Below are 27,855 nucleotides of genomic sequence, written 5' to 3'. Positions count from 1 at the left end.
TACATGAATACATTACCATTAATGGATCTGAAAAAGAGGAATCATATCAGATAATTTGGGCAAAAGCAAAAACTGAAACCAAAAAGCAAAATCTCCAAATATATGCTATTTAAGGAAGAGTTTACTTCTGCCAGCATTTTCAAGTTGAGTGTTTATCTTAATTTAGTTCTTTGTAAAATTGTTCCACCCTACTCTGCATTTGCTGTTAGGTTGTCTGTAATTTTTTGATATGAACGATCATGCTATTGTAAACATGCTTATACATAATCTTTTATGTATATGGTTTTTTGACATGTTACTATTTCATATATATTTTATGGCCTCTTTCACCATTTAACCCAATCTTTTTACTCCCGCATAGTATTCCATAATTAACCATGTACTTATGGATGGCCATCCATTTTCTTTTTTCAAAAAAATTACAGATAATGCTACAGGGAGTCTTCTCATGCATATATGTGGCCATACTATTAATATATGCAGTAATGTTTCAGAAGGACACTGATGTAGGAACAAAGACCTGGGGTGAATGTGATAGGAAAATAAAGTTTCAGATTATGAAAAATGTAAGTTAATAGAATCATCAACTTGGAGTCCCTGCTTGTGTTCTAAGATGTTTTCTGAAATAAATGAAATTGGGGGGACTTTGAAGTCATATATTCTGACCTCTACCCTTGTAGAACATTTCTGACACATCAGTTAGCTTCTTGTTAAGCACTTTTAGGTAGGAAACCTGCTTTGAAAAACACTAGGAAATTCAGTAAGAAATAATAATTCCCTGAAATTTCTATTATCAGTACTAGGTTTTCTTTCTAGGTCTGTGCAGATTAACTCTGGTCTCTCTTTTCTTCATTAGTACTGTAAATGATTTGTGTCCTCAGGAGATCTGTTAAACGTATTTTCAGTTCTAATTCAAAACAGTGTGGCATCCTTCCCTGTATTATGTGTCCTTCATAGCTCTGTGTCCTCCACAGATTTGATAGGTGTAATACATATATTGGTTAGAAAGACAGTCTTGTGGGTCAGCAAGGCTGAGGTCTGCGTCCTTGCTTTGTTATTCACTAGTGTAATCCTGAGAAGATTGCATAGTCTTTTGTAAAGTCTCAGTTTTCTCATCAGTGCAATGGGAGTATAGTATTTCTTAAAAAAGATGCTTGGAGGAATACATAAGAGTGTACTTGCAACGTACTTATCATAATGCAAAGATATAAGTGTTTGATAATGATAAAGGTAGCTGACATGGAAATAGTGATTATTGTTTTATATTTTCAAATTGATTAAAACATTAGGAAAAGACCAGCTTGGAGCCCTGAGATAGGTCTTGCAAGTGTAAGTCAATCCAGTAATCAGACTCTTGTCATTGTAGGTGTTCGTTTCACTATGAATCATTTTACTACCCCTTCTAGCCTGCATTTATTGAATTCGTATGTCAAGACAGAATGCACTTACATACATTCAGTAACTGTTCAGTAACTATCTGGAGCACCATGTTCCAGTGTGCTGAGTAAAAGGAGACTCAGTGGTAACCAGGACAAGATCTGGTTTCAGTCTGCCTGAAGAGTGAATCTGTCAGTTGTGTTGCTGACAGCCCTATCTGAAATGCTATTGGAATTTCCCTGAACTTTTAAGGATCTTAAAACTCTTTCTAAAAAAGAAAATAATGTTAGTTCCAAATGACTCATTCATAATGCTTTCTAGATTCTAAAAACAGGTGTTTGATTTTTTTTTCTTAGTTTTTAAAATAGTATTTCACAGAATTTTGTTGGGATTGACATTAAGTTCATGCCTTCTTTTTGCAACCCAGAATCTTCACTTGGTGAAGATAGGCTTGTTTTATTTAGCTTAATCACTTCCTGTGTGACCTTCAGCCATATGCTTACTTCCTGAGTCTTTGTCTCCTCCTTTTATTGAAGGTAATGGTCCTCATCTACCTCAGAGTTGACAATTATATTTCATTATGGATGCGAAAGGACTTTGTGAGCTTTAAAGGACTGTACAAATGTAAGGTGATGTTACTGCTATTTGTTTCCATATTTTCATTATTGGTTTTAAACTTCAGAGGTGAAAGAGTTACTCTTTTGAGAATTACTGGATATTTTCTCTAGTGTTTTTTTGCTGAGTCATATGTGCCATTTTTCTGCATTATTTACTATCATGTTATGATTTAAATATTTCTTTCTGACTCTCATATTTAAGTTTTATCAAGATTGGTTAGATAAAATGCTGTGTCCCTGCTCCTTGTGGGATGAAGATAACGATTGCGTTCCTTATTACCTCTGTGTAGGTTGGTGCTCTCATCTAGGTTCTCCTGTTTCAATTCAGCTAGCACCTGAAATCAAACTCCTCCCTGTCCATACATCCTTCAGTTTTTTACCAGGGCCTTAAGTCATTAGAAGGTGCATTGCAGGATTCTTTGGTATGAGCATTCATGATCGTTTTTGGCCAGGAATCTCATGGGAGTCTTCTGTTTTGGGCTTCTGTCTCTCTGGCTCTTCTTTAAGAAAGTCCTCATCTGTTCTTCTTGCCTCTAATTGCTAATGGTCCTCAACAGCTTGTACATCCTTGATGTCAATTCAGCTCTTTTCAACACACATTAGATAAATAGAAAACTGTAAGGCCAATATTTCAGACCTGTCTATCATGTTGTACTAGCGGTGGTGGTGGTACGTTAAATACAGATAGAGTGGAAGACTAAATGCTCCTCCCCCGAAGAACTTATGGTCTTGGGGTAGTGCATATATATCAGTTTGTTAGTTTACACAGGAAATAACCAGAAACTGCTTCATGACACCTCTTCTGTGTACCACAATGTATTCTGGAAACTTTCTTGTTAAGTAGATCTTTTTTAGTCAGCATTTTTTCCCCAGTATGATACAGTATAACTAAAGTCACAGTATAATTTATTGTCTAAACTCTGACACTTTAGAGAATGAAGAGTTATTAATAATTCTGTCTTCATAATAGGCATAAATTTGTACCATCCTAGGCAAACTGGCATATAGGTTCATACTAATTGAAACCGGAGATAAACAAGGACTCAAGCATTCAGTCATAGCTTTAATCAGAATGACACAGAAGGAAAGACTCAGCAACTCTAAATTGCTGTAATTCAAATAGAATATTAAATTTACTATAAGCCCCATAAAGTATACAAAGTAAGCAATGCATAGGTAATTTAAAATAGACCCTGAGAAACTATAAAATGTTTAACATATGAAAATATGATTTTACTTTATCACAAATTAGAGTTTAATTGCCTTAGACTCTAATAAGATGCTTGCTATAATAAAAAACAAGTTTTAAATTAAAAATAGTTTGTTTGCCTTCTTCAATTTTTGATGTGTTTTTTCTTTTAAAGCGGTGAGTTAAAGATCTGTGATACCTTTAAAAGGCAGGCTATCCAGGCAAGTTTGAGTAGATTTTTTTTTTCTTTGTGAATTTCTCAGAGACAGCAAATAATGTTCCCAGTCTTTAGAATTCTGTCTGTTTGTGTATCCATGTACCCAACTTGCAAATCAACAAGTATTTATTGAGCAGCTACTAGGTGCTGAGCCCTGGATACTAGGAATGCAGTTACCAATGTGATATGGCTCCTGTTTCTTTGTATTTGTTTGTCTTTCTGTGTTTCAGTTCTTTGTTTTCTAATATATGTTTTTAATCTCTCTGTTCCTCTTTCCTTTTGTCTTTGAAACAGATGACTATGATTTCTGTATTTGGCAAAAGATTTGATTGTCAGGTCACATGTTATCAAAGTCTTTTTTTTTTTTGAGAGAAGGTCTGACTCTGTTGCCCAGGCTGCAGTGCAGTGGCACAGTTATGGCTCACTACAACCTCAACATCCTGGGCTCAAATGATCTTCCTGCCTGAGCCTTCCAAGTAGCTGTGACTACATGCATGTACCACCATGCCTGGCTTATTTATTTTTTGTAGAGATGGGAGTCTCACTATGTTGCCCACATTGGTCTCAAACTCCTGGCCTCAAGCAATCCTCTTTCCACAGCCTCCCAAAGTACTGGAATTACAGGTGTGACCCACCATGCACAACCTCAAAGTCTTAATAGAGGAAGAGAAATATGCATCTCTGACCCATTTCCTTAAAAAAATACACTTCAGGAAAAGAAATTTGAAGATACTAATGGAGAAGGAGGGTATAGTAAAATGCAAGTTTCCAGCAGCAAGCAGTGATAATTCTCACAACTGTCTCTTTTGTTTATAAGGTTTTTCTTGAGACACGGTCTCGCTCTGTCACCCAGGCTGGGGTGCAGTGGTGCAATCTCAGCTCACGGCAGCCTCCAATTCCTGGATTCAAGTGATTCTCCTGTCTCAACTTCCCGAGTAGCTGGGACTACAGGCGTGCACCACCACCCCTGATTTTTTTTTAGTAGAGAAAGGGTTTCACTGTGTTGGCCTGGCTGGTCTTGAACTCCTGACCTCAGGTGATTCACCTGACTAAACTTCCCAAGGTGCTGGGATTACAGGCATCAGCCACCATGCCCACCCTTGTTTATAAGATTTTCTATTTAAGTTCTCCTAATATTACTTGACTCTGCTTTTCTCCTCTCCAAGAGAAGCAGAGATGATCATTATAAAGTGGATTTAATATTCTCAGATGAGCATTCAGGGAATTGAAAATAGTTAAATAGGGTTGGAAAAGGGTGTGCAAATTACGGGACAGTGTGGTCATTGATCAGTGGCAAGAAGTGGCCCAAGAAGTAAGCAGAAGCCTTGCAAGCTAGCTTAAGGAGCTTGAACTTGAACTTTATCCTAAAAGCAAAGGGAAGTCTTTTGAGGGTTTTTTTTTTTGCTTTTTTTTTTAACTGAAAGAGTGACATGATTCTGTTTATGTCTTAAGAATCCTGCTTACTTCTTGAGATGATTGGTAAATATGAGTGATGGTAGAACACTTAGGAGGATGTTTTAGAAGTTTAGGAGAGAGCTACCTGGACTAGGGGATGAAGAAGAGTATAGAGTTCAGAAACAGCATATTTGGTGATTGACTATGGGTGCCAGCGATGATGACACATTGTTCCCAGGTTTATTTTACTTGGACATCTGAAGGTGGAGGTGCCATTTACTGAAATGGGCAGTGGGGAAACATGGGGCATTGAGCAAATTTTCTCTCAAGCATATGGTTGCAATCAAAGTTGGTACCAGTCTAATTGAAATAATTAATGTGGCATCTGACATCTAACACAAGTGTAACATTTCCTTACTAGGGCTTTGGTTGTGAGCATTTGGAGAAGAGATATTTGTCATAGCTGATTATTATAGTTATTTTCTTTGTGGTTTTTTTTTTTTTTTTTTTGCCCTTCCCAATGACATTGAGTTACCTTGCAAAGCAGAAGTCACGAAAGGACAAACTGAAGTGTGTGGGTGTGTGTGCTTGTGTGTAAATGCTAGCATCTGAGGATGATGTGGATGGTTAATTATGTTGGTTCATAAACCTCTGGCCCCTCTCAGTCCACTGGCAGAATAGCTGAATAAGAAAAAAAATAAAGCTAATCAAAGTTACATAACATCCTGATTGAGAGAGTTCTAGGGTCAGCTTGCTTGGGTTCTATCTCTAACTCTGCTGCTTAATTGGTTGTGAGGTTTTGGACAAGTTATTTCGCTTCTGAGTCTAACACTTTTCTCATCTGCACAATGGAGAAAATAATAGTGCTCACTTTATTTTTAAATTGTTAACCTATTATACATAAATTGCTTATGATGAGTTACTGTATAGCATTTAGAGCAGGCACGTTACTACAATTATAACAGGTTTTCTTTTGGCAACATGGATTGAGCAGATAATAGGCAGAGTGTTATATAATATAGGTTGGGTCTTTGTGATTTGTTCCTCCCAGCAAGAGCATGTTGTTGGTGGTAGTGGCAGTAATGATAGTTTAAAAAAACCTGGAGTTATCCTTTACATCCACCCTATGAGGTGGATGCTGTCAAGTGTCCCAGTTTTGCAGGTGGGGAGAGTGGCTGTTTGAGAGGTTAAGCAGCAGCCCAAGACTACAGAGGTAGTGAGTGCTGGGGCTGGGACGTAAGCCAAGCAGTCGAACTTGAAAGCTACACTTTTTAGCCACAACCCTGTATTGCCTCTGTGAGGTATGTTTAAATCGTTCCTGTTCACTCAACAGCCCCCTCACACAAGTGTGGGGGGTGGCTTTATTTTAATTGAAGGTGATTTGTTGTTGTTAACCTTGATTATCAGGGTCTGAAATCTCAGGTTTGCGTAGTGTAAGAGATAATTAATCTCTCTTTTCATTTCTCTTTTAGATATCAGTTTTTCTTGCAGGTGAAGCAAGATGTCCTTCAGGGCCGCCTGCCCTGTCCCGTCAACATTGCTGCTCAGCTGGGAGCATATGCCATCCAGTGTAGGTGCCACTTAAGCATGTTTGCCTCAGAAATGTCTGGAGAAAGTATTTGCATTTTTAAAAGTGAATTTACATACTAAAACTCTTCTTATCCATGAGATTTTGAAAAAAAAATTAATTTGGAATTCAAGTTTTCTTCAGTGTTCCTTTGGAAGAGGTAAAAATGGAGCCAAGTACAAATCCCTTATGGTAGGTTTTATGGAGTTTTAGTCACTGGAATAGCATTGATTCTTGATTAAGTGGAGGATCTAACAATCTGTTCTCTGTATGTCTCATCCGAGTTCATTGATTCTCCTCCCCCCACCCTCACCCAAGCTGCTATGTGTCAGAGATCCCATTGCTTTTGCACAGCTGTTATGAAGAGTCTGCATGCTCAGGTGCCGTCGCTATGTTCAGCATGTGGCTTGGGTTATTGAGCTCAGTGCTCTTCAGCTCTTTGTGTTAATGTGGTGGCTGTGTGGGGTGGCTCCAGTATGCATTGTCATTTTGGAGACTGAGGCTGAGACTACTTCCAGTAACAATTGGACACCTTCTAAGAAGCTAGATGTGGGGAGAATGAGACAGCATGGTCCTTGCCCTTGTGGCACTTGCGGACTAAAAATAATCTAGAAGAAATATGCTAGGAAAAATGTCATATGGATGAATTGGGTTGGGGCTTGCAAGGTAGATTAATGTAGGGAGAAACGTTTTTATAGGAGTAATGTAGTGGACTGTCTGGTATCATTTTGCTTCTTTGTGTAAATTGTAATGGGATATGTACAGCATTGTATTGCATTTCCATGATCATTATTTCAGGCAAAGATGTATTGAATCACATGCACTATTTCTCGGTGTCATTATCTGAAAGAATATATTGAGGTCATTTCACTTCCAGCATTTCTAATGTTTGTACTCTAAATGCTGTTTACAACATTTTATTTCACATAAATTGGTAAGAGTAATTGAAGTAAAAATGATGATATAATTACAGCCTTTGGCAAAGCAAAAATATAGAACTTTGATTTTTAATTCCAGAATGGGTTGCTATCATCCATATATGCTCATCAGAGTTGTTTTAGTAAAATTATTTAGTTGTCTTATATGTGAATTTTAATAAGACTTGACAAAATGTTTAAGCATATTAGGGTATTTTATATCTATATTTTAAGGACTTTTTTCCTAAAATGGAAAAAAATTATAACGTTTCTTTTTTTTTTTTTTTTTTAGCGGAACTTGGAGATTATGACCCGTATAAACATACTGCAGGATATGTATCTGAGTACCGGTTTGTTCCTGACCAGAAGGAAGAACTTGAAGAAGCCATAGAAAGGATTCATAAAACTCTAATGTAAGAATCATTACACTGCATCTTATTTCATCAGCCATCAGTCGTCATCTTATGATATTGGCAGACATAAGAAAAGTTTCTGGAATGATAAATTCTTTACCTGTGCCTTGAATATGCTATTATTCTTCTTTGTATAGTTTTTTAAACTGCTTTTAATTCTAAAATACTCATCGAAAACTTCAATAATTTAAAAAGTATAAAGCAGAAAGTAATTTGAATGTGTAAAGTCATATTTGTGGTCAGTGACCTTTCAGACATCTCTTTCTATGTAGAATTTCCCATAGAGAAAATTTGTTTTACATAGGTTCATGTATTTATGATATTACATAGTGGAATCATTCTGTAAATACTAGATTTTGCAGTCTTTTCAGTCACCAGTATCCTGTAAAATTAATTTTTCAGCTATAAATATAATTTTAATCACAAAAATTTTTAACCATAAATGCACTAATATATTCTTCGATGTTTCCTCTTTGTGGAGTATGCTACTTCTTCACAGTTTAAGCCAAGTCTTATTCAGGCCATAGCAATGAGTCTGGAAATCATGATGATGCCAGTGTGGATCCTTGGAGGGTATTGTGTTAATACCACATGCGTTTCTGAGAGTAGACAGGCTCCCCTAGTAGGATTTTCAATTCATGGCCTACAGCATTGAAGTTACAATTTCGTTATAGTTAATTTTGGTTAAATTTTTTACACTGGTTAACATTGCTTTATTTCTTGTTACATAACACACCGTCTTGAATATGCTTGGTTTCAGATCTATTATAGTTAAGAAAAAGAAATGGCTGGGCGTGGTGACTTACTCCTGTAATCCCAGCACTTTGGGAGGCCAAGGCAGGTGGATTACCCGAGGTCAAGAGTTTGAGACCAGCCTGGCCAACATGGCAAAACCCCGTCTCGACTAAAAATACAAAAATTAGCCGGGTGTGGTGACGTGCACCTGTAATCCCAGTTACTCTGGAGGTTGAAGCAGGAGAATCGCTTGAACCCAGGAGGTAGAGGTTGCAGTGAGCTGAGACCACACCATTGCACTCCAGCCTGGGCAACAAGACTGAAACTCCATCTCAGATAAGATAAAATAAAGGAAAAATGTAGAATTAATCCGTTTCAGTGAGTGTAGAAGCAGAAGTTGGCTGCTGAATTGCAATCAGAGAGAGAGGCCCTCCATCTTGTATTAGCATGCACTATAATGCTCTCCAACCTGATTGTAGAGTCCTTCATTTTCAGGTTTTGCTGAAGTAGATGCTCAGAGAGTGCTTGTTACAACATTAGGAAGGCCAGTGTGTTTGGCACATTCTGAGAGTACTGATTATACTAGGAGTTTCAAAGTACAATTAAACATTGAAATTATCAAGCCTTTGGGTAGAGGCTCTCATAGGTGTTTTACATGATGGTGTTGACAGTGTGACAGTTCTTTATAAGAATAAAGCTTGATCAAGGTGTGATATGTCTGATTTGATGAACATTCTTCATGGGTTACAAAACTATGGTGTGCTATCTAGTGCATTATGGCTGAAATGAAATATGTCACTGCAGGATTTCTTAATTTTTTTAAGATTCGAGCTCCTTTGGTTATCTTGTAAAATCTCAGTCTCTCTCTCTCTCTCTCTCTCTCACACACACACACACTCTCTCTCTCTCTCTCTCTCTCTCTCTCTCTCTCATATGCTTGCACATACATGTTTAACTCCTCTGTGCACATTTCTGGCTCATTTCTGCTTACCCTCATCAGGAATGAATGCTGTTTTTTGTATATTATCACCAATGAAGATTTTGGGAAGAATTCTGTACTCTATATTAAGAAAATGACAAGTAGTTTTATAGTCTCTGTACATCAATTAATGTATTTTCAAACTACACATGTGCTCAGGAGATCTTAATGTGACCCCAGTTGGGTGGTGGCGGCCCATTCTCTTCCTCCTACCCACCACTGTTCTAGTTCTCTTTGCTTTAGATGGAGAGCTGCTGGTACACAAAGACATTTTATTCTTTGTGGAGGGGATGCTGTTTAATTTGAGTGTTTATATTCTCAGTAACCTCTTCAGGGGTTTCTGAAACTGAGAATTTTTAATATATGCTGGGACATTGGGGATAGGCTATAATGAGCCAGAATGGATTTGGTAAATGAAATTAATATAAGTATCACTTCAGAGTATACAATTTTGTCACCAAGAAGCAAAGGCCTTCTTGAAATACAAGGACTTATGTTTGTATTAGTTAACAGGATTATTTATTTTTCCAGTGAATACAGTGAAGATTATTTGCATTCCGTTAAGTACAGTAGCTACTGTAAACTAAGCCTCTTTGTTTTTGTGCTGGGTATAGGGGTCAGGCTCCTTCTGAGGCTGAACTGAATTACTTGAGGACTGCCAAATCCCTGGAGATGTATGGTGTTGACCTCCATCCCGTCTATGTGAGTAACATTTAATTAACACAAAATATTTTAAGCTGATGACATTTTTCTTAAAAAGTCACTGAGACTCCCAAAGGAAAGCTGCGGTCCTGTTGTTTAGCAAGCAGATGATACTTTTTTATCTCTATTTGTCTAACACAAAGCAGCTCTTGTGTGAATTAAACCCTAATGAGTTTTGCATAAAAATCTGTGATTGTAATTTCCATGTATAAAAAACAATTAACTGGGCTTGAAAACACAATCTGGATAACAGATCCAAAGGGCTTAGCCACACATCAAAACAATTTAAAATTGGTTTATAAGCGGGGTGCAGTGGCTCACGCCTATAATCCCAGCACTTTGGGAGGCCGAGGCAGGCGGATCATGAGGTCAAGAGATCAAAACCATCCTGGCCATCATGATGAAACCCTGTCTCTACTGAAAATACAAAAATTAGCCAGGTGTGGTTGCGCACACCTGTTGTCCCAGCTACTCAGGAGGCTGAGGCAGGAGAATCGCTTGAACCTGGGAGGTGGAAGTTGCAGTGAGCCGAGATCATGCCATTGCACTCCAGCTTGGCAACAGAGCAAGACTGTGTCTTAAAAAAAAAAAAATTGGTATATAATCGATCGTATTAGACAGAAAACAGGAGGATTTTCCAAAAATAGATTTTATGGCAGCAAAATATAAATAAAATCACTTGCCAGGTAAAGTAGGCATTAGGCAATAGGCCAGGTATAACTGCTATTGGTTCAGTCAATATGAGAGTTACCACATACTGTAGGTATCACTGCATTAATAGAAATATCCTCGCAGATTTTTTTCACTGGTTTATGAAAACTTGCTGAATAGTAGTCAGTGAGTAGTTACACTGAATCTGCACTGAGTGTTCTGCATCCAGGTTTTAACCTTTGAGCTACTTCTCTTAGGCTACCAATGGATTATTTTATGCCAATGAGATTAGAATGCCATTGTCTTTGAATTAAGAGGAGTGTGGGTAGCAATAGTTATATTTTATTTGAGAAAATGAGCTGGGTGCTTTATTCTTTATAGGAAATGAATTGCTGAAGACTATTTATAGACTGATTTTTTGTTTTGTCAATTGGATCATGGAATTCAGTTTTTAAATAACCCCAATAAAACTTTCTATAGTATACATAACACTCATGCATTCTTTTTGTACATGTCTTGCCTCATTAGAATTTCCTAAAAGAAGAAACCATCTCATAATATGTTTACAGTTAGAAGCATTACTGTTTATATAGTTAATGTGGCAATAAAAGTTATGGTTTTGGGGGAAGTAGTAGTTCCCTAATATGTTAGATTCCAATTTCATTAGGGTATTAAATGCTTCATAGCACTGTCCTTTAAGAATGCTTCTAAAACTGTAGAATCATTATCATTTTCCCTTCCCTCCCTTTAGCCACATTAATCTTGTTAGGTTTTCAGTTTTTAAAAGAAAACATTCTATAGGAAATTTATAAAGAGAGTCTTCTGCTAGATGCTTCTACATTTGTATAGTGTTATCCTAATTAGAAATCACCTTTTGTTGATGGTAGGAATTTATGGCAAATGAGCTAGATTGATGAGACTCTTTACACATCCCTTTAAGATTTGAATTTTAAGAACTGAAAGTGGTCATCGACTGGTATTCTCCCAAATGTGTTATGTTCTTTGTGAATATAATTTTGCAGGTTACTGCTTATCTTAGAGTAGAAATAATATTATTACAAACAGTTCTGTGCATGTCCTTGGTACCCACTCTGTGACTTTTTCATTTCAAGATCCCATTTTTGTAGTTTGAATTTATTGTTGCCTGAAAATAAGGGTTCTCTAGTCTTTACCAGAAGATACTGTATTTTTAAATTTTTGAGCAGTCATAAAGTTACAGGTGGAAGTAGGAAAAACCATGATAGAGACTTCAGAAATTCAAGTGTGTGTCTGCTAGTGATTGCCTAAACTTTCTAGAGAGAGTTGGGGTAGGGACAAAGTTGGTTTCATGATTTTCCACATCAGAGATAAATCAAGCCATTCAAAAGTACCCTTGATAGAAGCCAGTGGTTCTCAGTCTTTGACTACACAGAAGTATCATCTGGGAGTTCTGTGTGTTTTCACTGCTTTGGCCTCTTAATTAGCGGTTCCGACTTAACTGTTTTTGGTAGTGTTCAGGCATCAGCATTTTAAGCTGCACAGTGATTTTAGTTAGTATGCCTTTAGGGTTGAACACTACTGTGTAAAGAATGTTGGATAAGTCATCTGCTGGGCTGACTGAGTCTCGGCTAGTTTTAATGAACAGAAGTGACAAGTGTGAAGAACGCTAACAGAAAGTTTCCTTTAAAACTTTGAAAAAAAATAAGCAACAAGTTAGCTACTATCATAGTGTGTCTAGCTTTCTAGGCTGATGTCTTTCAAAAATGCAACCCAATATTAATGTAACCAATTATATTTGTATGGTCAATTATATTTTGACAGAGATTTTATGTGAATATGTGGTTATAGGCATATGTTTGTTTTTGCAGGGAGAGAACAAGTCTGAGTATTTCTTAGGATTAACTCCGGTTGGTGTTGTTGTCTACAAGAATAAAAAGCAAGTGGGGAAGTATTTCTGGTAGGTATGGCTTGAGAACAGAGTTGGCACTCTATGTTTTGAACTTACAGGACTTCTGTGTCAGTCAAAGAGTTGGGGACAAGAAAACAGGTATGTTTTCAGTGGTTGATAAATAAATGAGAGAAATTGGGTGTGAGTTTTCTCCTAATGCACCTCAGTATATATTTTCTCTGTAAATTTCAGACACTGTGATTCTAGACTCTCTTCTCCACGGGAGCTGTGTGTAGTAGGATTTCTTACCCATTTCAATATGTGCTAGTAGGCTGTGGGTCCAGGACTACTTTGACTTTTAGCTCTAAATGGGGATGAGCTGGAGAGACTGGGAAGCCCATGGCCCTGCACTGTGTTTGGGAAGGCAGCACTGCCACAACCTGGGGATTCCAAGGTCATCCGTGCATTTAGTGGAGAAGCATAGGACAATGAGAATGGAATTTTCATTAGGGTATATGGGGAACTCTCTCTGTCTCTGTATGTACTGGGTATGAAGCAGTATTTAAAGGAGCCAGTATTCACTAGTCTTTTCCACTGGACACTTTCCTGATTTTCTGAAAGGTTAGTACTTAAAAACAGCAATAACGCCATATGCTTTGTTTTTTAGGCCTCGGATTACAAAGGTTCACTTCAAGGAGACTCAGTTTGAACTCAGAGTACTGGGAAAAGATGTAAGTTTCCAAGCCCTTAGCTTAAATTACAAGGGGGGTGTCTTGTGTGTTCATTTAGAGCCTAAAAGACATTGTGAATAAATGTTTTCTTCAGCTGCTTCCACATGGAACCAGGTTAATTAACTCACATGCACAGCTTCTCAAGGAAGGAAAGGGAAGTGAATAGAAATGAATGAGAGGGTAATGGAGAAAATGGGCATTTTAGTTTCAGCAAAGGAAAGCAAAATCCTTTTAGGGCAGATGAGAGAATAGGAGGTGATCATTGTTATTAGTGAAATTTGCTTTCCAGTATTCTCTGTGAGGGTAGAAAGTAAAAGTTGTAATCAGAAGGGTATAACCTGCATTCAGGAATGTAAAAATGTGTTCTAATTTTACTCTAATGTTAATTAAACAACCTTTGGGAGTCTCGCTTCTGCTCTTTCCCTCATTGAGTGTGATAGACAAACCAGATGGAAATTCTGGTGCTTTCAAGGGAGAATGTATGTGAGAGTGCAAAAATGCCGGCCTTCTTTGCAACTTGGCAGTGTCCTCTGGGAGTATTTGGGTAATGGGCACAGAGTTTGTCGGTGCCTGGATGTGCTTTCGAGCCTTGACGAGTATCTTTGGGAAAAAAGAAGGCAAGTATGTGAAAGCTTCCTTTTGATCTACCTGTAAAAATAATGCTTCATTGAAGTGCTACTATATGAAGTATCCATATATTATGGGGTGGATGAGTGAAAATATAATGTTAAATCCATATTTATGGAATACATGAGTGAAAACATGATATAGGAGAATCTGTCCTTCTGTCTCTGATACTAACTTTGTGCAGAACAAAAACTAAATGGAATTGAATTGATTTTCTTGGTTAAAAAAAAATAAATCGGTGCTTATGCATGCACACCTTGAGACACAGGACCCATATAGCTGCAGCTACATTTCGGGCTTGATATTCGGCAGAGTGCCTCACATGTAGTAGGAACTTCATAAATATCTGTTGAATGATCAATGAACTGATGCACAGAGACAGACACTATGTGCTGCCAAATCAGAAAACCTGATGCTACTCTTCATTCTCCTAATAGGAAAAAAAAAAAAATCTCATCCTGAACGATATGGCATGCTGCCATTTACTGATAAATTAAAATTAGATTTTGAAATGAGTTTTAACAACTTGTAAGGAAGGGAAATTCCAGATTTTTAAAGAAATGATAGTCCAGAAACTGCATAGTTGTTCTTATGGTCTAGTTTGGAGGAAATCCAATGTGTTCTTCAGCTCCTGATTAGACATATCAATTTTAAAAGATGTGCTAATGTAAGACTGAATTAAAATCATTCAAAAAGTAGAGTGTTAATTACATAGGAGAGTTTTGTAGTTTTCTCCCTATCTTGCCATGAGGTTCACATGAATAATAATTCATCTAAATAATATTAATAATGCAAGGAATAAGGTCTGATAAATATGTTTGAAAATAATATTTCCAGTTATTTTTAGCAGAATATGATATCAAAAGACCTTTATGGAAACAGTACTATTATTTAAAGTATTCTTTCCCTTGTAAGTTATTTTTGTGAGTGAGGTCTTTGGTGAATGACTTTTATGTTATTATTACAGTGCCTTAAAATATATGTCTACCACTGTCTCAGGATAAATATTTGGTAAAGTCACAGCTAACCTGCACGCACTTTCAACTTCTTTCTTCATGATTAGACAAAAACAACAGCAACAAAATTGATATCATCATGTTATTTTTCAAATGGCAGTCTCCATTGAATATCCCTGTTTCCTGTGTACTTGGCTCAGGTGTCTGCCACCCCCACCTCATTCCTTCCTCAGCTTTGAGATGAAATGGATGTCTGGGGAGGCCCAAGGTACTGCACACTTCTAGGTCATTAAGCACAGTGTCAGTGATCTTTAATAAGGTGGCAAAGCAGGTTGCTTAACTCAGAGGCTTGAATTAAAGGGAGTTTTTTTAATTGGTATTAAATATCACATTAATTCAGTCAAAGCATTCTATTCCCTGAGCATTCTTGCTTGTGGGTCTTTTCTCTTTCTCCACCAGGGTACCCCTCTGTTAGGCAGTGATTTACATAATGGTAAATTAAGTTGATTATTATGGAGGCCTAACTGTAATCACAAATTGAATTAAAAAGCCCCTTAAAACCCATCACTTGGAACAGTAATCACATTCATCATGAAGAATGGTTGAAATGCTTATTCTGTTGGTTTGCTTATACTGTCAGTGCATTTAGGCCAAATTCAGAGACACTTTCATGCATTAAACTTCAAAATAAGTACTGTTGTTTACATAATATTTTACAAACAACTAAACTTTTAGTATAAAGACTTTACACATTCACTTTAGAAAATCTAGAAAATACCCTGCAAAGAATAAAATTAAAAGTACTCTTTATCCTAAAACTCAGAGGTATTAATATTTTGAGACAGTTGCTTCTAGATTTCACCCTATCAGTGTGAATGTATAATATAGGTATTTATACATACATGTAGATTATCCCCTGTGTGGTTTTTTACATGCCTTTGTATTTTATATTGTATCATGAGAATTTTTCCTTTTCTGTTAAATTTATTCATATGTTTTGGCATGGTGTTTGATGTTTTCTTTTTATGCATTTTACTTTTTTTCTTGCTGTTATAGATGCAATCTTTTCTTTCTATTTTCTCTTCTAACTGGTTTTTGCTAGGAGAAGTGAAAGCCATGGAATTTTGTTTATCTCAGAACTAGTTGTTTTGCTGAATTCTTGTTGTATTCCAGCCAACAGTTCTTAATTTGATTCTCATAAATTTTTATAGGTATATCACTTGCAAATGAAAATAATTTGTTCCTCCAGTTCTATTATTTATGTTTCATATTTTATAGTGTTAGTCCGAACTTCTAGAAGAGTACTAAGTGATATGACAGTATAAGGCATCCTTGATTGGCTTTCTGTTTTAATGAAAATATAACTACAGTTTTATCACTATGTGTTTTTGGTTTTAGGAATACGTGTTTTTTAGTAGGTGTTGAATTTTTTTTTAAGTTTATTATCAAATGGTTGATTTTGAATAACTTGGGAACTAAGACTGTTGCTTGTTTACTCATTCAACAACTTGTGCATATTTCAAAATCCAGGCAAGAGATGATAGTGTCTCTATCTCAGTGGATCAAGGTGACAACAGTCAAAGTGCAGAGACGCTGTTGGATTATGGATTTTGCCACCAGGGTTTCTTGAATGTGGGCAGATATTACAGAGAGGAGTCCTAGTAATTTAAACGAGTTTGGCCTGAAAAGCAGGAAGGATAGAGCTACCATCAGGTGAGGTGGGGAAGGCTATGGATAGAGCAGACTTGAGGAAGATCAGGAGTCCCTTTTGAACATTCTTAATTTGAGATGTCTTTTAGACATCTAAGTGGAGATACTAAATAGGAAGTGAGCGATGTGAACCTGGCGTTCAGTACCAAAGTCTGAGCAAAATATATAAATTTGAGAATCATTGGCATCTACTAGTTTTTGAAGCCATGAGACTATCTGAAATCACTAGGAGAATGAGTATAAATGAGAAAAGAAGAGAGAGAACCAGCAAAGGAGGCTGAAAAGAATCAGCCAGTGAGGTAGAAGGAACATTAATTATCCTGAATGCCAAGTATTAAGCATGTATTAAGCATGTGTCATGTATTAAACATGTGATGTATAAAGCGTGTGTCATATGATGCTGATATGTCAGATAGGGTAAGGGCTGAGAATGGGCCAGTGAATTTAGGAATGTAGAAGACCACTGACAAGATGAGTTTCAGTGGATCGGAAGAGTGAGCTTCAACCCAGCAGTTCCCCTCTTCAGTATATATATCCTAGAGACATGTTCTGTGCAGCACTTATGTAAAAATGAGAGAAATTAACTCAGAATTCCATTAACAGGAGAATGAACAAATAAATTGATGAATACTCATTAAGAAAAACCCATAAGAGAGGTAACAGTAACAGGAAAATAAGAATTGGAGATGGTGAGTATGGACAACTCTTTTGAGGAGTTTTGGTACAAGGGAAATAAATGGGAATATAGCTGGCAGGGACTATGCCAGCATCAGGATATGAGGAGGATGACTTTAAGGATGACAGCCACCATGAAAGATTGCAGAATCTCATAAACTGATAAGATCCAAAGCTGGGAGTTTTAGGAGGAAGGAAAGAGAATGGTCTGAAAGCAGCACTGTGGAGCAAGGAGGATCCTCCCCCACTTTTAGGCTCACAGATGTGAGAACAGTGGAGACAGAAGACACATCCATCTCTTGAGGACTGCAACAGAAGCAGGGTCTTCAGGGAGAGCCAGGTATCTCCTAGTGTAGGAGGGTGAAAGACATATAAAGGAACAGATTGAGGAGCGAGGGGGTTTGCAGATGAGAGACCAAGTATTCTAGAGGGGACAAAGCAAGGGTTTCAGGAGATATGGGTAGTGCTGAAAAAAGAGATAGGCGAGGAGATGTGCTGAGTGAGCATTATTTGGGGGTGACTGAGATACACAGAGATAAGGAGCATCATGAGAATTGGTCCAGTCGTTTAGTAAGAGAGTGAGGATTGGGTTTCCATGTCTGCCCATTCCCTCTGGAGATGTGGGATACAAGACCTAAAGAAGATGGGGTGGTTCCAGTGTACCAGCTCATTCAGCCTGACCCTTTTCAGGGGAGGGCCTCTCTTACCTGTGGGTTTGAGCTCAGACTCAACACTTGAGAATGGATTGAGGACTTGGGGGAGATTGGGTGTGACATTAACTCTGAGCTTTACCCTCCATGATCAGATGTGCATTTCAGAAAGCACTCTTTGGCTGCAGAGTGGAACACTTCACAGATGTAAACACAGAGGCAGACAGGATAGGAGATATGATCACCGGGACATGCGAGGACTCACTGCAAAGATGGAGAGAAGTGGGCAGATGTGGGAAGCATTTAGGAGGTAAAATTGTTTCTGATTGGAAGCAGATTCAATGTTTTTGTGGAAAATGGGAATTTAGGATCATACTGGAATTTCTTGATTTTTGCGACAAGAGGAGGATGTAATTCCTAATACAGGACTTGGCCCAGAATTTGGCATGTAGTAAGCACACTTGTGAAATAAATGAAAGAATGAATAAATGATGCTGTGCTTGCTTTTATATATAATACTTCAGGAAACTAACCTCAGCTAAAGTTACCCCGTATGACAGGATGTAGAACCAAAAGTTTCCTGGCAACTCTGGCTGAAAGTAATGAGATCCATTTGGCAGAATTCTTGAGTTTGCTGTAAGGAGAGTACACGGGAAGCGATGATAGCCAGGAGTCACCACTGTTTGTCAGCAAGTGCAAGAGGTCTCACTTACATGGGGGTTCCTTTCACATTTTAAATGGTTCTATAGATATTAAAAAGTATTATTTGCAAATAATTACAAATTTATAAAAAAAGTTGCAAAAAATAAAATACTACAAAGAACATACTCATTTACTGTTACCTAGAGTCACTTATGATTAACATTTTACTTGACTTCCTTTGTTATTTGCGCTTTCTTTCTCTCCTTACACACACAGGTGATTCTTTTTAGAACAGCTTGTGAGTAAGTTACAAATGTTATAGACTATAAATATATACGTGTATATTTCCTAAGAAGAGGGATATTCTGATGTAACCACGGTATGGTTAACGACTTAATAAATTAATAATGATATAATATGTTTACCATCTAGCTTCCATATTCCCGTTTTGTTGGTTGACCTAATAATGTCCTTTTCAGCATTTCCCCCCTACAGTATAGAATTTAGATAACTTCCTTTAATCTGGAACACTTTCATAGCATTTTGTTATCTTTTATAACATTGACATTTTAAAAGAATAGAGTTATACCCCACTGTTTTAAAACAGAGTTTCTTATTTCATGTTTTTCAGCTGTTTCTTTGTGATTAGACTAAGGTTATACGCTCCTAGCTGTACAGCTGCATTGGTGAAATAGTGTCCTTCTCAGGTGTCCCATCTGGGAGCACGTGGTGACCACCTGTCCCTCATTGGCTCTTAAGTTTGGTCACTCATCACAGTGTTGCCTGATTTCTCTGCTGTATGATTCCTGCTTCTCTCTCGCAACTAGTCAGTAGTCTGTGGGAAAATGCTTTAAATCAATGCAGATTCCCAGTTCCTCTTTAAAATTCTCTGTAAATTTGGCTTTCATAGAGGATTCTTGCCTGATCCAATCTTCAACTAAGATGCTTGCAAAATGCTGATTTTTCTAGCTTTCTACTCCCTCTACATTTAAGAGTCAGCCCTCAGCATTCTACTGAAGCAAGAGCCCTGCCTTCTCTCCCTTTTATCTATTGTCAGTACTTATTAGCTCCTGTTTTTTCCAGTGGTTTAAAATACTTTACTATACCTTTTTATTTTTACTACTTTCAACATTTATTATAGATTAAAGGGTCCATGTGCAGTTTTGTTACATGGGCATATTGTGTGACATTGAAGCTTGGGGTGCTAATGATCCCATCACCCAGGAAGTGAGCATAGTACCCAATAGGTGGTTCTTCAGCACATGCCTCCCTGATTCAGTAGTCCCCAGTGTCTGTTATTTCCATCTTCGTGTTCATGTGTATTCAATGTTTAGTTCTCACTTATAAGTGAGAAAACCTGGTATTTGGTTTTATGTTCTTGCATTAGTTTGTGTAGGTACCTAACTATTTTGCTGTTCAGATTTGGCCAATGAGATCCCCTTTGATCTGACTCCTCTGCCTTTTGGATCTGCCCCTATCATTTGGGGGCTAATATCTTCTTTTTTTAGTGTCGTATATTCAGATGTATGTTGTATCAACTCTGCCCCACCCTGATGGCAGCCATTTTTCCAAGGAGTTCTGGTTCCTTTTACTGGGAAATGGTCTAGATCTGGGTGCTAGGTGTGGTCATTAGTACTAGGGTGACTTTGCTTCTTGGCCTTTTCAGGGAAGAGCTAGGGAATATATACCTGTATACCACACACATAGATCCTAATACACATATATACAAATAGAAATACATGTACACATAAGCATACACATATTGATACATAGACTTAGAAATCATGAGTTCACAGCATACCTCCAGTTCCTGTCCCACAGGGTTCTTCGTTACCCTCCCTTATTTTATATTTGTATGTCCTTTCTTTGTCCATGAGAATTTTGGCTTCCAACAAAAGCCACACATTTACTCATTTTCTCAGTTCTATAATACATATCATGTAGTTTCAGAATTGCTTTGGTCAGCCCACTAAAATGGACAATTATTTGCTGTTCTTTCATACACATGTACCAGTTCACCAAGACAGAGGGCCTAAGAGTCAAATACTGTGTTCAAAATTTACTTGGATTGGTCCTCCTTTCTTCCCTCCTTCTCATCATTCAGGTCTTCCTTCTTCGTTCCTGTGCTTATGTATTCATTTGAAATCTACTTAGGTTTATTGTTTCAGGTTGTTTTCAGTTTTAGCTCCCTCTCCTTCACATTCTTTAATTATGTATTTTTAATATGTAGAAGGTTAACTTGCTTTAAAAACCAAAAGTACTCAAAAACTCACAGAATCATCACCAACTCCCACATTCCTTCCATCTTGTTCTGCCATGCTTCCTTGTAGGTAACCAATGTTAGTGTTCTCTAGTTCATCCTCCCTGTGTTTCTTTTTGTAAAGATAAGCATTTTATTTTCCTTCTTATTTTCATTCTTTCTTTCCTAAAAGGTAGCATACTGTATTGGCTTTTGTACTGTATTGGTTTTTTTTCCCCCATTTAGTAATAACTCCTAGAAATCTTTCTATATTAGTTTGTTGAGAGCTTTCTCATTCCTTTGTACATAGCCCTCTGTTGAATGTATGTACCATAATTTATTCAACCAATGTCTTATACTTGAATATTTGGAAAAGTTTTCAGTGTTTTACAGTTACACATTTTTCTTCATTCAGTGATTTTGTGCATACGTGTTTTTGGAGGGATGTCTGTGGGTTAAAGTCCCAGTAATGGGATTGCTCGGTCACAGAGTGAATGCTTATATAGTTTTGTTTGTTATTGCCATATGCCCCCACTTCACTCATAGTTGTACCATTTTGTGTCTCCAACTACAATGTATAGGAGTCCTGGAACTATAGATTTAATATTTTCCCCAACTATTCTTAAGTGTGTCTGTTAGTAATAATTGGGTTCTGACGCCACATGACAGTTGGGTTTGGAGTCTTTCAGATTTAGTGATGGACCGTTAGACGTGATCAAATAAATGTTTTAAGTCCAAGTCTCTTGCTCACTAACTACGGGCAGTTCACTGAGCAACATTTAACCTACGTTTCATTATCTGTAAAGTGAGGATGATAATATCTCTTATGAAGCTGCTGTGAGGTTGCAAGCACTCAATGCAAAGTTGGACATGTAACGGGCACCCAGTCCATGTCTGTGTGTTGGAACTGCCTTTACCTTGTGCCACTTAGAGCTATTGCAGTCTTGCACAGGGAAGGACCAGGGGATCACCTTATTCTTGGCCACTGAATAGCTTATGCTATGGCAGGAAGGGAAGCCCAGGTCTCTCAAGCCCATGGCTTTTCCTTTGCTTCCCTTGCTGGTGTGTTTTGCTGACTTTGTCATAATTAAAACACATGGGCCACTTGTTTAGAAGTAATAAAAATTCTCCTATAAAAAATTTGAGTATCAGTAGATCTTACTAGATATACCTTCATTTTAATAAGATTAATAATGTTTATTAGACTTAAAAACACTAAGATTGGGAATAAAAGTTATTAAAACAAAAATTAAATCAGTCTCCAAGTATATGAGAAATGTTGACTTTTTAGGAATACTACAAAACAGATGAGGAGAAGGTAGGATAAAAACTATCACAGAAAAATCCATTTGGACTTCTATGTGTGTATCTGTGAATTCCTCCAAATAAGAAGAAGAATGAACTCAACAGGATAGTTTTCAAAGTTTACTGAAATATGACGTAAATATTTTCTATGTTCTGGCTCATATTCTCTCTTTTGGAATTTTTGGAGGAAAGAGGAGAAACAGTGTAATCTGACACATCCTATTCAATTCTAATCCTTATGCTTCTATGAGCTGGAGTTATATATAATTATTGATCAAGCAATCAATGTATTCATCTGTAAAATGGGTAAGATGGTTTTCACATTCAGCATATATTTTGAAATATAACCCACATAGCTGACAAAAGTATTAGAATATTTTGCTGTTTTTATTCTTACAAAACAGCAAATATGTGAAATATACATGCAGAAATGGAAATTAATTTTATTCTTCAAATGCTGTGCTGAAATGCACAGTAATTTTTCAATTAAAACCATATTACATGTATTTCAAATTTTTTAAATGTGTGTATATGTGTGTAGAGGGGTGTTTATGTATAGTGCAATATATTTTAAGCTGGAGTACTTACCTTATACTTCCCTGAAAGAAAGTTCTTTGCTCAAATAAATTAGGAGAACAACCCACAACTTAACCAGCTCTTGGAGGTTCCTGGTTCAAATTAAAGGTCTGAGTGTTCAGCCCAGTGTTTCCCATACTTACCTGAGCAAAGAGCCCTTCTGTGCCAATATCACAAGACCCTTGTGTTATAAGAAACACTTTTTGGGGAGCATTGTGTAAAGCTTGAATGAATAAGATCATGTTTTATTCAGTGTCTTAAAATTTCTGACTTCCTTTTCCAAGTAATGACAAAATTGGTGAATTTTGTTGCAGGACTCACCCTGAATTCATTAGTCAGGTTTGAACTTAGGATGCCTAGCAAAAAGAGCATGAAAAATATGAGGAAAGCCATTAAATCAAACATTGTGCCCAGGATACCATGTATACCAATATAGTTTAATTTTTAAAACTGCAGTCATTCAGTTTCACCATTTAGAAAGATAAAATTTTTCAAAAGACTTAAAATTTTGTAAGCTTTCTTTGGTATCTATTTCCAGTTGGAGAATACAGTTTTCACTTCGACTACTTGCCTTCATTTGCATGATCAGTACTTAAGAAGAAAGTTATTTTAGTCATTTGCTACCAGCCATCTGACTATTTTTGTTTTTCTCCCTGGAACCTAAAGTAAGTTAATGATTGCTGTGTTAATGTAAATCTCGTGTGGATTGGATAGAAAAAAGCAAAAATCTCATAGTACTTTATTTACACTTGTGATCTTCACACTTCTTTTTAGCCTCTCTCCCACCTCTATGGAATGTCAGTAGGAAACCTCTCTGTTGTAGACCTTCAGGTATTAATATAATGATTGCATTTTACTATTTTTAAAAGTACTTATCTCTTTTGCTCTTCATGATGATGTACACTGTGTATCTTGGGTTACTTCTAATGTGATCTTGGATGTGAGCCAGGTATATAATGGGATTGAGAAAGGTATTCATACACCCATAATTTTAGGGAGCCTGGGGAAGGCAGACTGTCCAGTTGTGGCTGTTTCCCAAAACAAAAACAGGAAGGAAACTGTGAGAGTGCAGGATTGCATTCTTGTTTCAAGAATGTAGGCTTGGTAGAGGCAGTGAAATGGGACTAGGCCCAGGCAGAATAAGTGGGTGTGCCACTGGCAACGTGAGCCCTTCAGTGATCCTGTCAGTAATCTCAGTACCCTTAGAAGAAGTTAGGCAAAAGTAGATTTCTTTCTTTAAGCTTGCTAAGAGAGACATAGCCAGCCAAAATGGGAAAAGAAACTGGGAAGACCAGAGGGAGTTAGGTTGGGGATTTGCTGATATAATATAGATCCTGAATTCCTATAAATGATGGAATTGGGGGTCTAAGTCAGGTTTACCTAGAGACACATGGGGCAGTAATATCCATGTGATATTGGACTTACAAGTGACTTAAGCTTGATTCATTTTTGAGTTAAAAAGAAATAGATTCAGAGAATAGCTTTGCTTTGGTATGAAATGACCAAAGCTATAAAGGTGTTTGAGAAATTTTACAAAAAGCAAGCATTGGATTCTTGTATAAAGTATTTCAGCAGGAGATTGGAATGAACTTCTTTAATTACGCAGCTGTTTATCTTTGTGTGAATGAGTGGAAATGTGCTAATTGGCCATGTTTATCTGGAAAAGGTTTGGTAAGTGAGAGAGTGGTGGAAAGTGATATTTGAAATGCCATGCAGTGGAATTCTTGCCAGCAGTTACTGTACATGGCAAAAGTACACAGAATTTATTCAGAATACCTGGCTCCTGTTTCCATTATGTTAACCCTCTTTTTAGTATTTGGATCATTCTGCCAATAACAGGATTAAAAAACAGGCAGCTTGTCCTAAAGCTCACTCTAAGTGGAGAGTGAGTTCATACTTATCATTTGTACTTGGCAGAAATAATTAGGAGGCCAGTGGGGAGGTGCTTTTGATCCTTTAATATATTTGTATCCAAGGAAACTTGAGAAAAACCCAATTTTGGTTGGATTTGAAATATCTCTTATCCTTTAAGTGATGGTAGTTTTTTAAAAAAAATTATTAAACATTAAGTATCCTTTGACCAGGTCTCTATTTGAAAAGTAAAAGGATATAGTCATCTACCTGAAGAATAAAGCTGAAAACCAGAATAAGAAAAGTTTGAGATTTAGAGGAGACTTATGTTTTATTTTAAAATGGAATACTTTGTTTCTCTTTTACTTTTGGAAGTCTTGGGAAGTATGTAATTAAATAAATTTTGATATTTTTATTTAAGTACTTAAATTATACCTTGTTTTGGATGCTTTGGCTAAATATGTAAAAATGTCTATGTCACAGAGAAGTCATTCTCAATCATCATTTCTAGTAGGTGGTAATTCTCAGTATGTCCGCCACACGCAGTACTTCCATTGTTGAAAGACATGGTGAAGAGAGGGTCCACGTACTGAGGAAGGAGGTAGTGGGGTGGGAGGTGAGCAGGGGCAGCCTGTCTAAGTCTTCTCTTTATCTTAACAATTTGTCTTGATAGGATACAGTCGTAAGCAGACTTACTTTTAAAAGAATAACTTGTACATTCTATTTTAGGTTAATCAGTGCCCTTAAAAACACTCATCCCTTACAGTGGTGATTGCCTCTGGGGAAGGGAATTCAGGATAGAGTTGGGAGGGAGATTGAGTTGTCATTGTATACCCACTTTGATAACTTTGGCATTTTTGCTGTGTACATGTTATAAAGTCATGTGTCAATGACAGGGATATATTCTGAGAAACAGTCATTAGGCAATTTTGTCATGGTGTGTACATCATAGAATATTTTTACACAAACCTAGCTGGTCTAGCCTACTACATACTGTTGATCAGGAAAATAATGAGACAAGCCTCAATCATTTTAGGAGATTTATTTGCCAAAGTCAAGGACACACCAGGGAGACAGGTCTGTGCCTTTCTCTGAAGGTGATTTTGAGGGCTCCAAATTTAAAGGGTAAAGGGTGGGATGTTGACAAGCACAAAGTTTTCGTGTAAGAGCAGAGGTAGGGAAAAGTAGTCATTCATGCCTTTGTCTGGCTCATTGAATCTACATTTTTTTTTTTTTTTTAACATAGGATGACAAAAGGGGCAGAGGAAAAATATGGAGAATCTGCATTTTACATCAGATAACATAGACAAAATGGGGTAAGGGAACAGTCAGATACAATCAGGGGTGACTGTACCTGTAAAGATAAGCTGTCAATTTGCATTGCCGTGGTAAAGTTTTAACAGGTCACTAGGAATTTCCTTGTGGGAAAAATATGAGGGAGATATGTAGCTTTTCATCTTGTAGCAATCTTATTTAGGAACCAAAAGGGAGAGGCAGGTTTACGTGACCCAGTCCCCAGCTTGAATTTTCTCTTTGGCTAAATGAGTTTGGGGTCTCCAAATTTAATTTCCTTTCACAATACCTAGGCTATACAGTATAGCCTGTTGCTCCTAGGCTGCCAACCTGTACAGCATGTTACTGTACTGAATACCAAAGCAAGTGGAACACTGTGGTAAGTATTTGTGTATGTAAACATATTTAAACACAGAAAAGGCACAGTTAAAATGTGTTTTGTAATCTTAAGGAATCACTGTTGTATATGCGATCCATCATTGACCAAAGTGTGCTTATACAACGCATGACTGAATATTTAAATAAAGAAAGGTAAAATAAAAACTAATTTTCTCTCTAAGGGCTCCTGTTTTCTGACAAAAGCCTGGGCTTTTCCTCCCTGCCCTGAGGAACTTCTATGATTTCCTGTGCGTCCCCTTTCCCAACCCTCCATCCTCTGCCACCAGTTTCTTTTTCTGTTAAGGAAAACACTTTGTGAATTTATTGACTTTTCTTCTTCATCTCTAATTGTATAACCCCATTCCTTTCACAAAGGCCTCAGAAGATTTCTTACTGTGAAATGCAGTCTCCTTTCAAACTTGATTTGACCTTTCTGGGTCACTTGAGAGTTGTACTCTCTCTTTCCAGCCTCTCTGACACTGTTTCCTGGTTTATTTGGACCTCTCTCACTCCACTTTCAGGAGTGACTTTGCAGTGATTCCACCTTCATCCATTCTGTGCACTCTCCCTGAGCAGTCTTGCTCACTCAGAAAGATCACCTGTGTGAGGAGATGTGGCCTCTCTCTGGCTCTGTGCACCTGCATCCATATTGGCCCACTGGGTGTCCCATGGGGACCTTGAAATCAGAATACCTCAACTGGAACTTACTGTCTATTCCCTTGTCATTCAAATGCCTATTTTCTCCACTTGCTATATTTTAGTAGCTCCCAAGCCAGCAACCTGAAAATGATTCTAACTTTCTTCCTCCACCAGACAAGGTTTTGGAATTACAGCTATCCTTGCTGTAATGTGCGTATGTTGGCTTTGTTTCCATCACATCTCTTCATCTTACAAATCAGCTTTTAAGTTGGGCAGCATCATTGAAGTTGGACTTGGGAGAAATTTTACACATATAAATGTTCTGTCCTTATTAAAAGTAGGAGACAAATAATTTCAATTATTCTTTTGCCCTGATCGTTTTGTGGTTTATGAGTCCATAGAAACCTCATTTCAGAGGCATTTGCTGCATTTGAGACTTGAGTTTGGTTTGTAGCTTTGAAACTAAATTAGCAAGTATATAACTTCACAGAGCTTGTGGTTTATTATGTTAGCACTTATATTGTGTTTTGCTTAATTTTCTATTCAGTTACTTAAAATATAAATAGTATTTTCTGCAAAATTAGAATTATAGGCAGATCTTATTTTATTGCACTTTACTTTATTGTGCTTTGCAGATACTGTATTATTATTATTATTATTTTTAACAAATTGAAGATTTGTGGCAACCTTGTCAAACAATCTATTGGCGGCATTTTTCCAACAGCATATGCTCACTTCATGTCACTGTGTCATATTTTGGTAATTCTTGCAATAGTATTTCAAACTTTTTCATTATTATTGTATATGTGATAGTGATATAGGAGTTAAGAAGAAATTACTTAGGCAGATAGCAAGGGCATGGGAGTCCTTGGTACGGCTTTTCTTTTTAATGAGAAGCAGCCCCAAATCATTTTCTCACAAAGAGCAGCCTGCAAGCTAGGAGCTTGCACAGGTAAG

The 27,855-nt window shown here is 37.2% G+C and overlaps 1 protein-coding gene and 1 long non-coding RNA gene across 3 annotated transcripts in view; one reads left to right on the top strand and one right to left on the bottom strand.

Annotated features, from left to right (window-relative positions):
- The window catches only part of EPB41L4A (erythrocyte membrane protein band 4.1 like 4A), a 253,363-nt gene that overhangs the window by 136,716 nt on the left and 88,792 nt on the right, over positions 1-27,855 (top strand). For both annotated transcript variants that reach the window (XM_012470114.3, XM_064376209.1), the window contains exons 5-9: positions 6,268-6,365; positions 7,572-7,692; positions 10,021-10,108; positions 12,607-12,695; positions 13,294-13,357. In XM_012470114.3, the coding sequence (XP_012325537.1) occupies positions 6,268-6,365; positions 7,572-7,692; positions 10,021-10,108; positions 12,607-12,695; positions 13,294-13,357 (460 nt within the window). The remainder of the gene's footprint in view (positions 1-6,267; positions 6,366-7,571; positions 7,693-10,020; positions 10,109-12,606; positions 12,696-13,293; positions 13,358-27,855) is intronic.
- Positions 15,290-27,855, bottom strand: part of LOC135274896 (uncharacterized) — a 32,014-nt gene continuing 19,448 nt past the window's right edge. The window contains exons 2-4 of the long non-coding RNA XR_010342627.1: positions 23,059-23,093; positions 21,828-21,986; positions 15,290-15,719 (exon numbers count right to left, since the gene is read on the bottom strand). This is a non-coding gene — a long non-coding RNA (uncharacterized LOC135274896). The remainder of the gene's footprint in view (positions 15,720-21,827; positions 21,987-23,058; positions 23,094-27,855) is intronic.

This window comes from Aotus nancymaae, unplaced genomic scaffold, assembly GCF_030222135.1.
Source record: "Aotus nancymaae isolate 86718 unplaced genomic scaffold, 86718_ANA_hifiasm-v0.15.2.pri h1tg000014l, whole genome shotgun sequence".
NCBI lineage: Eukaryota > Metazoa > Chordata > Mammalia > Primates > Aotidae > Aotus > Aotus nancymaae.
Note: the sequence above shows the minus strand (reverse complement) of the source record. Positions and strands in the feature narration are given on the sequence as shown.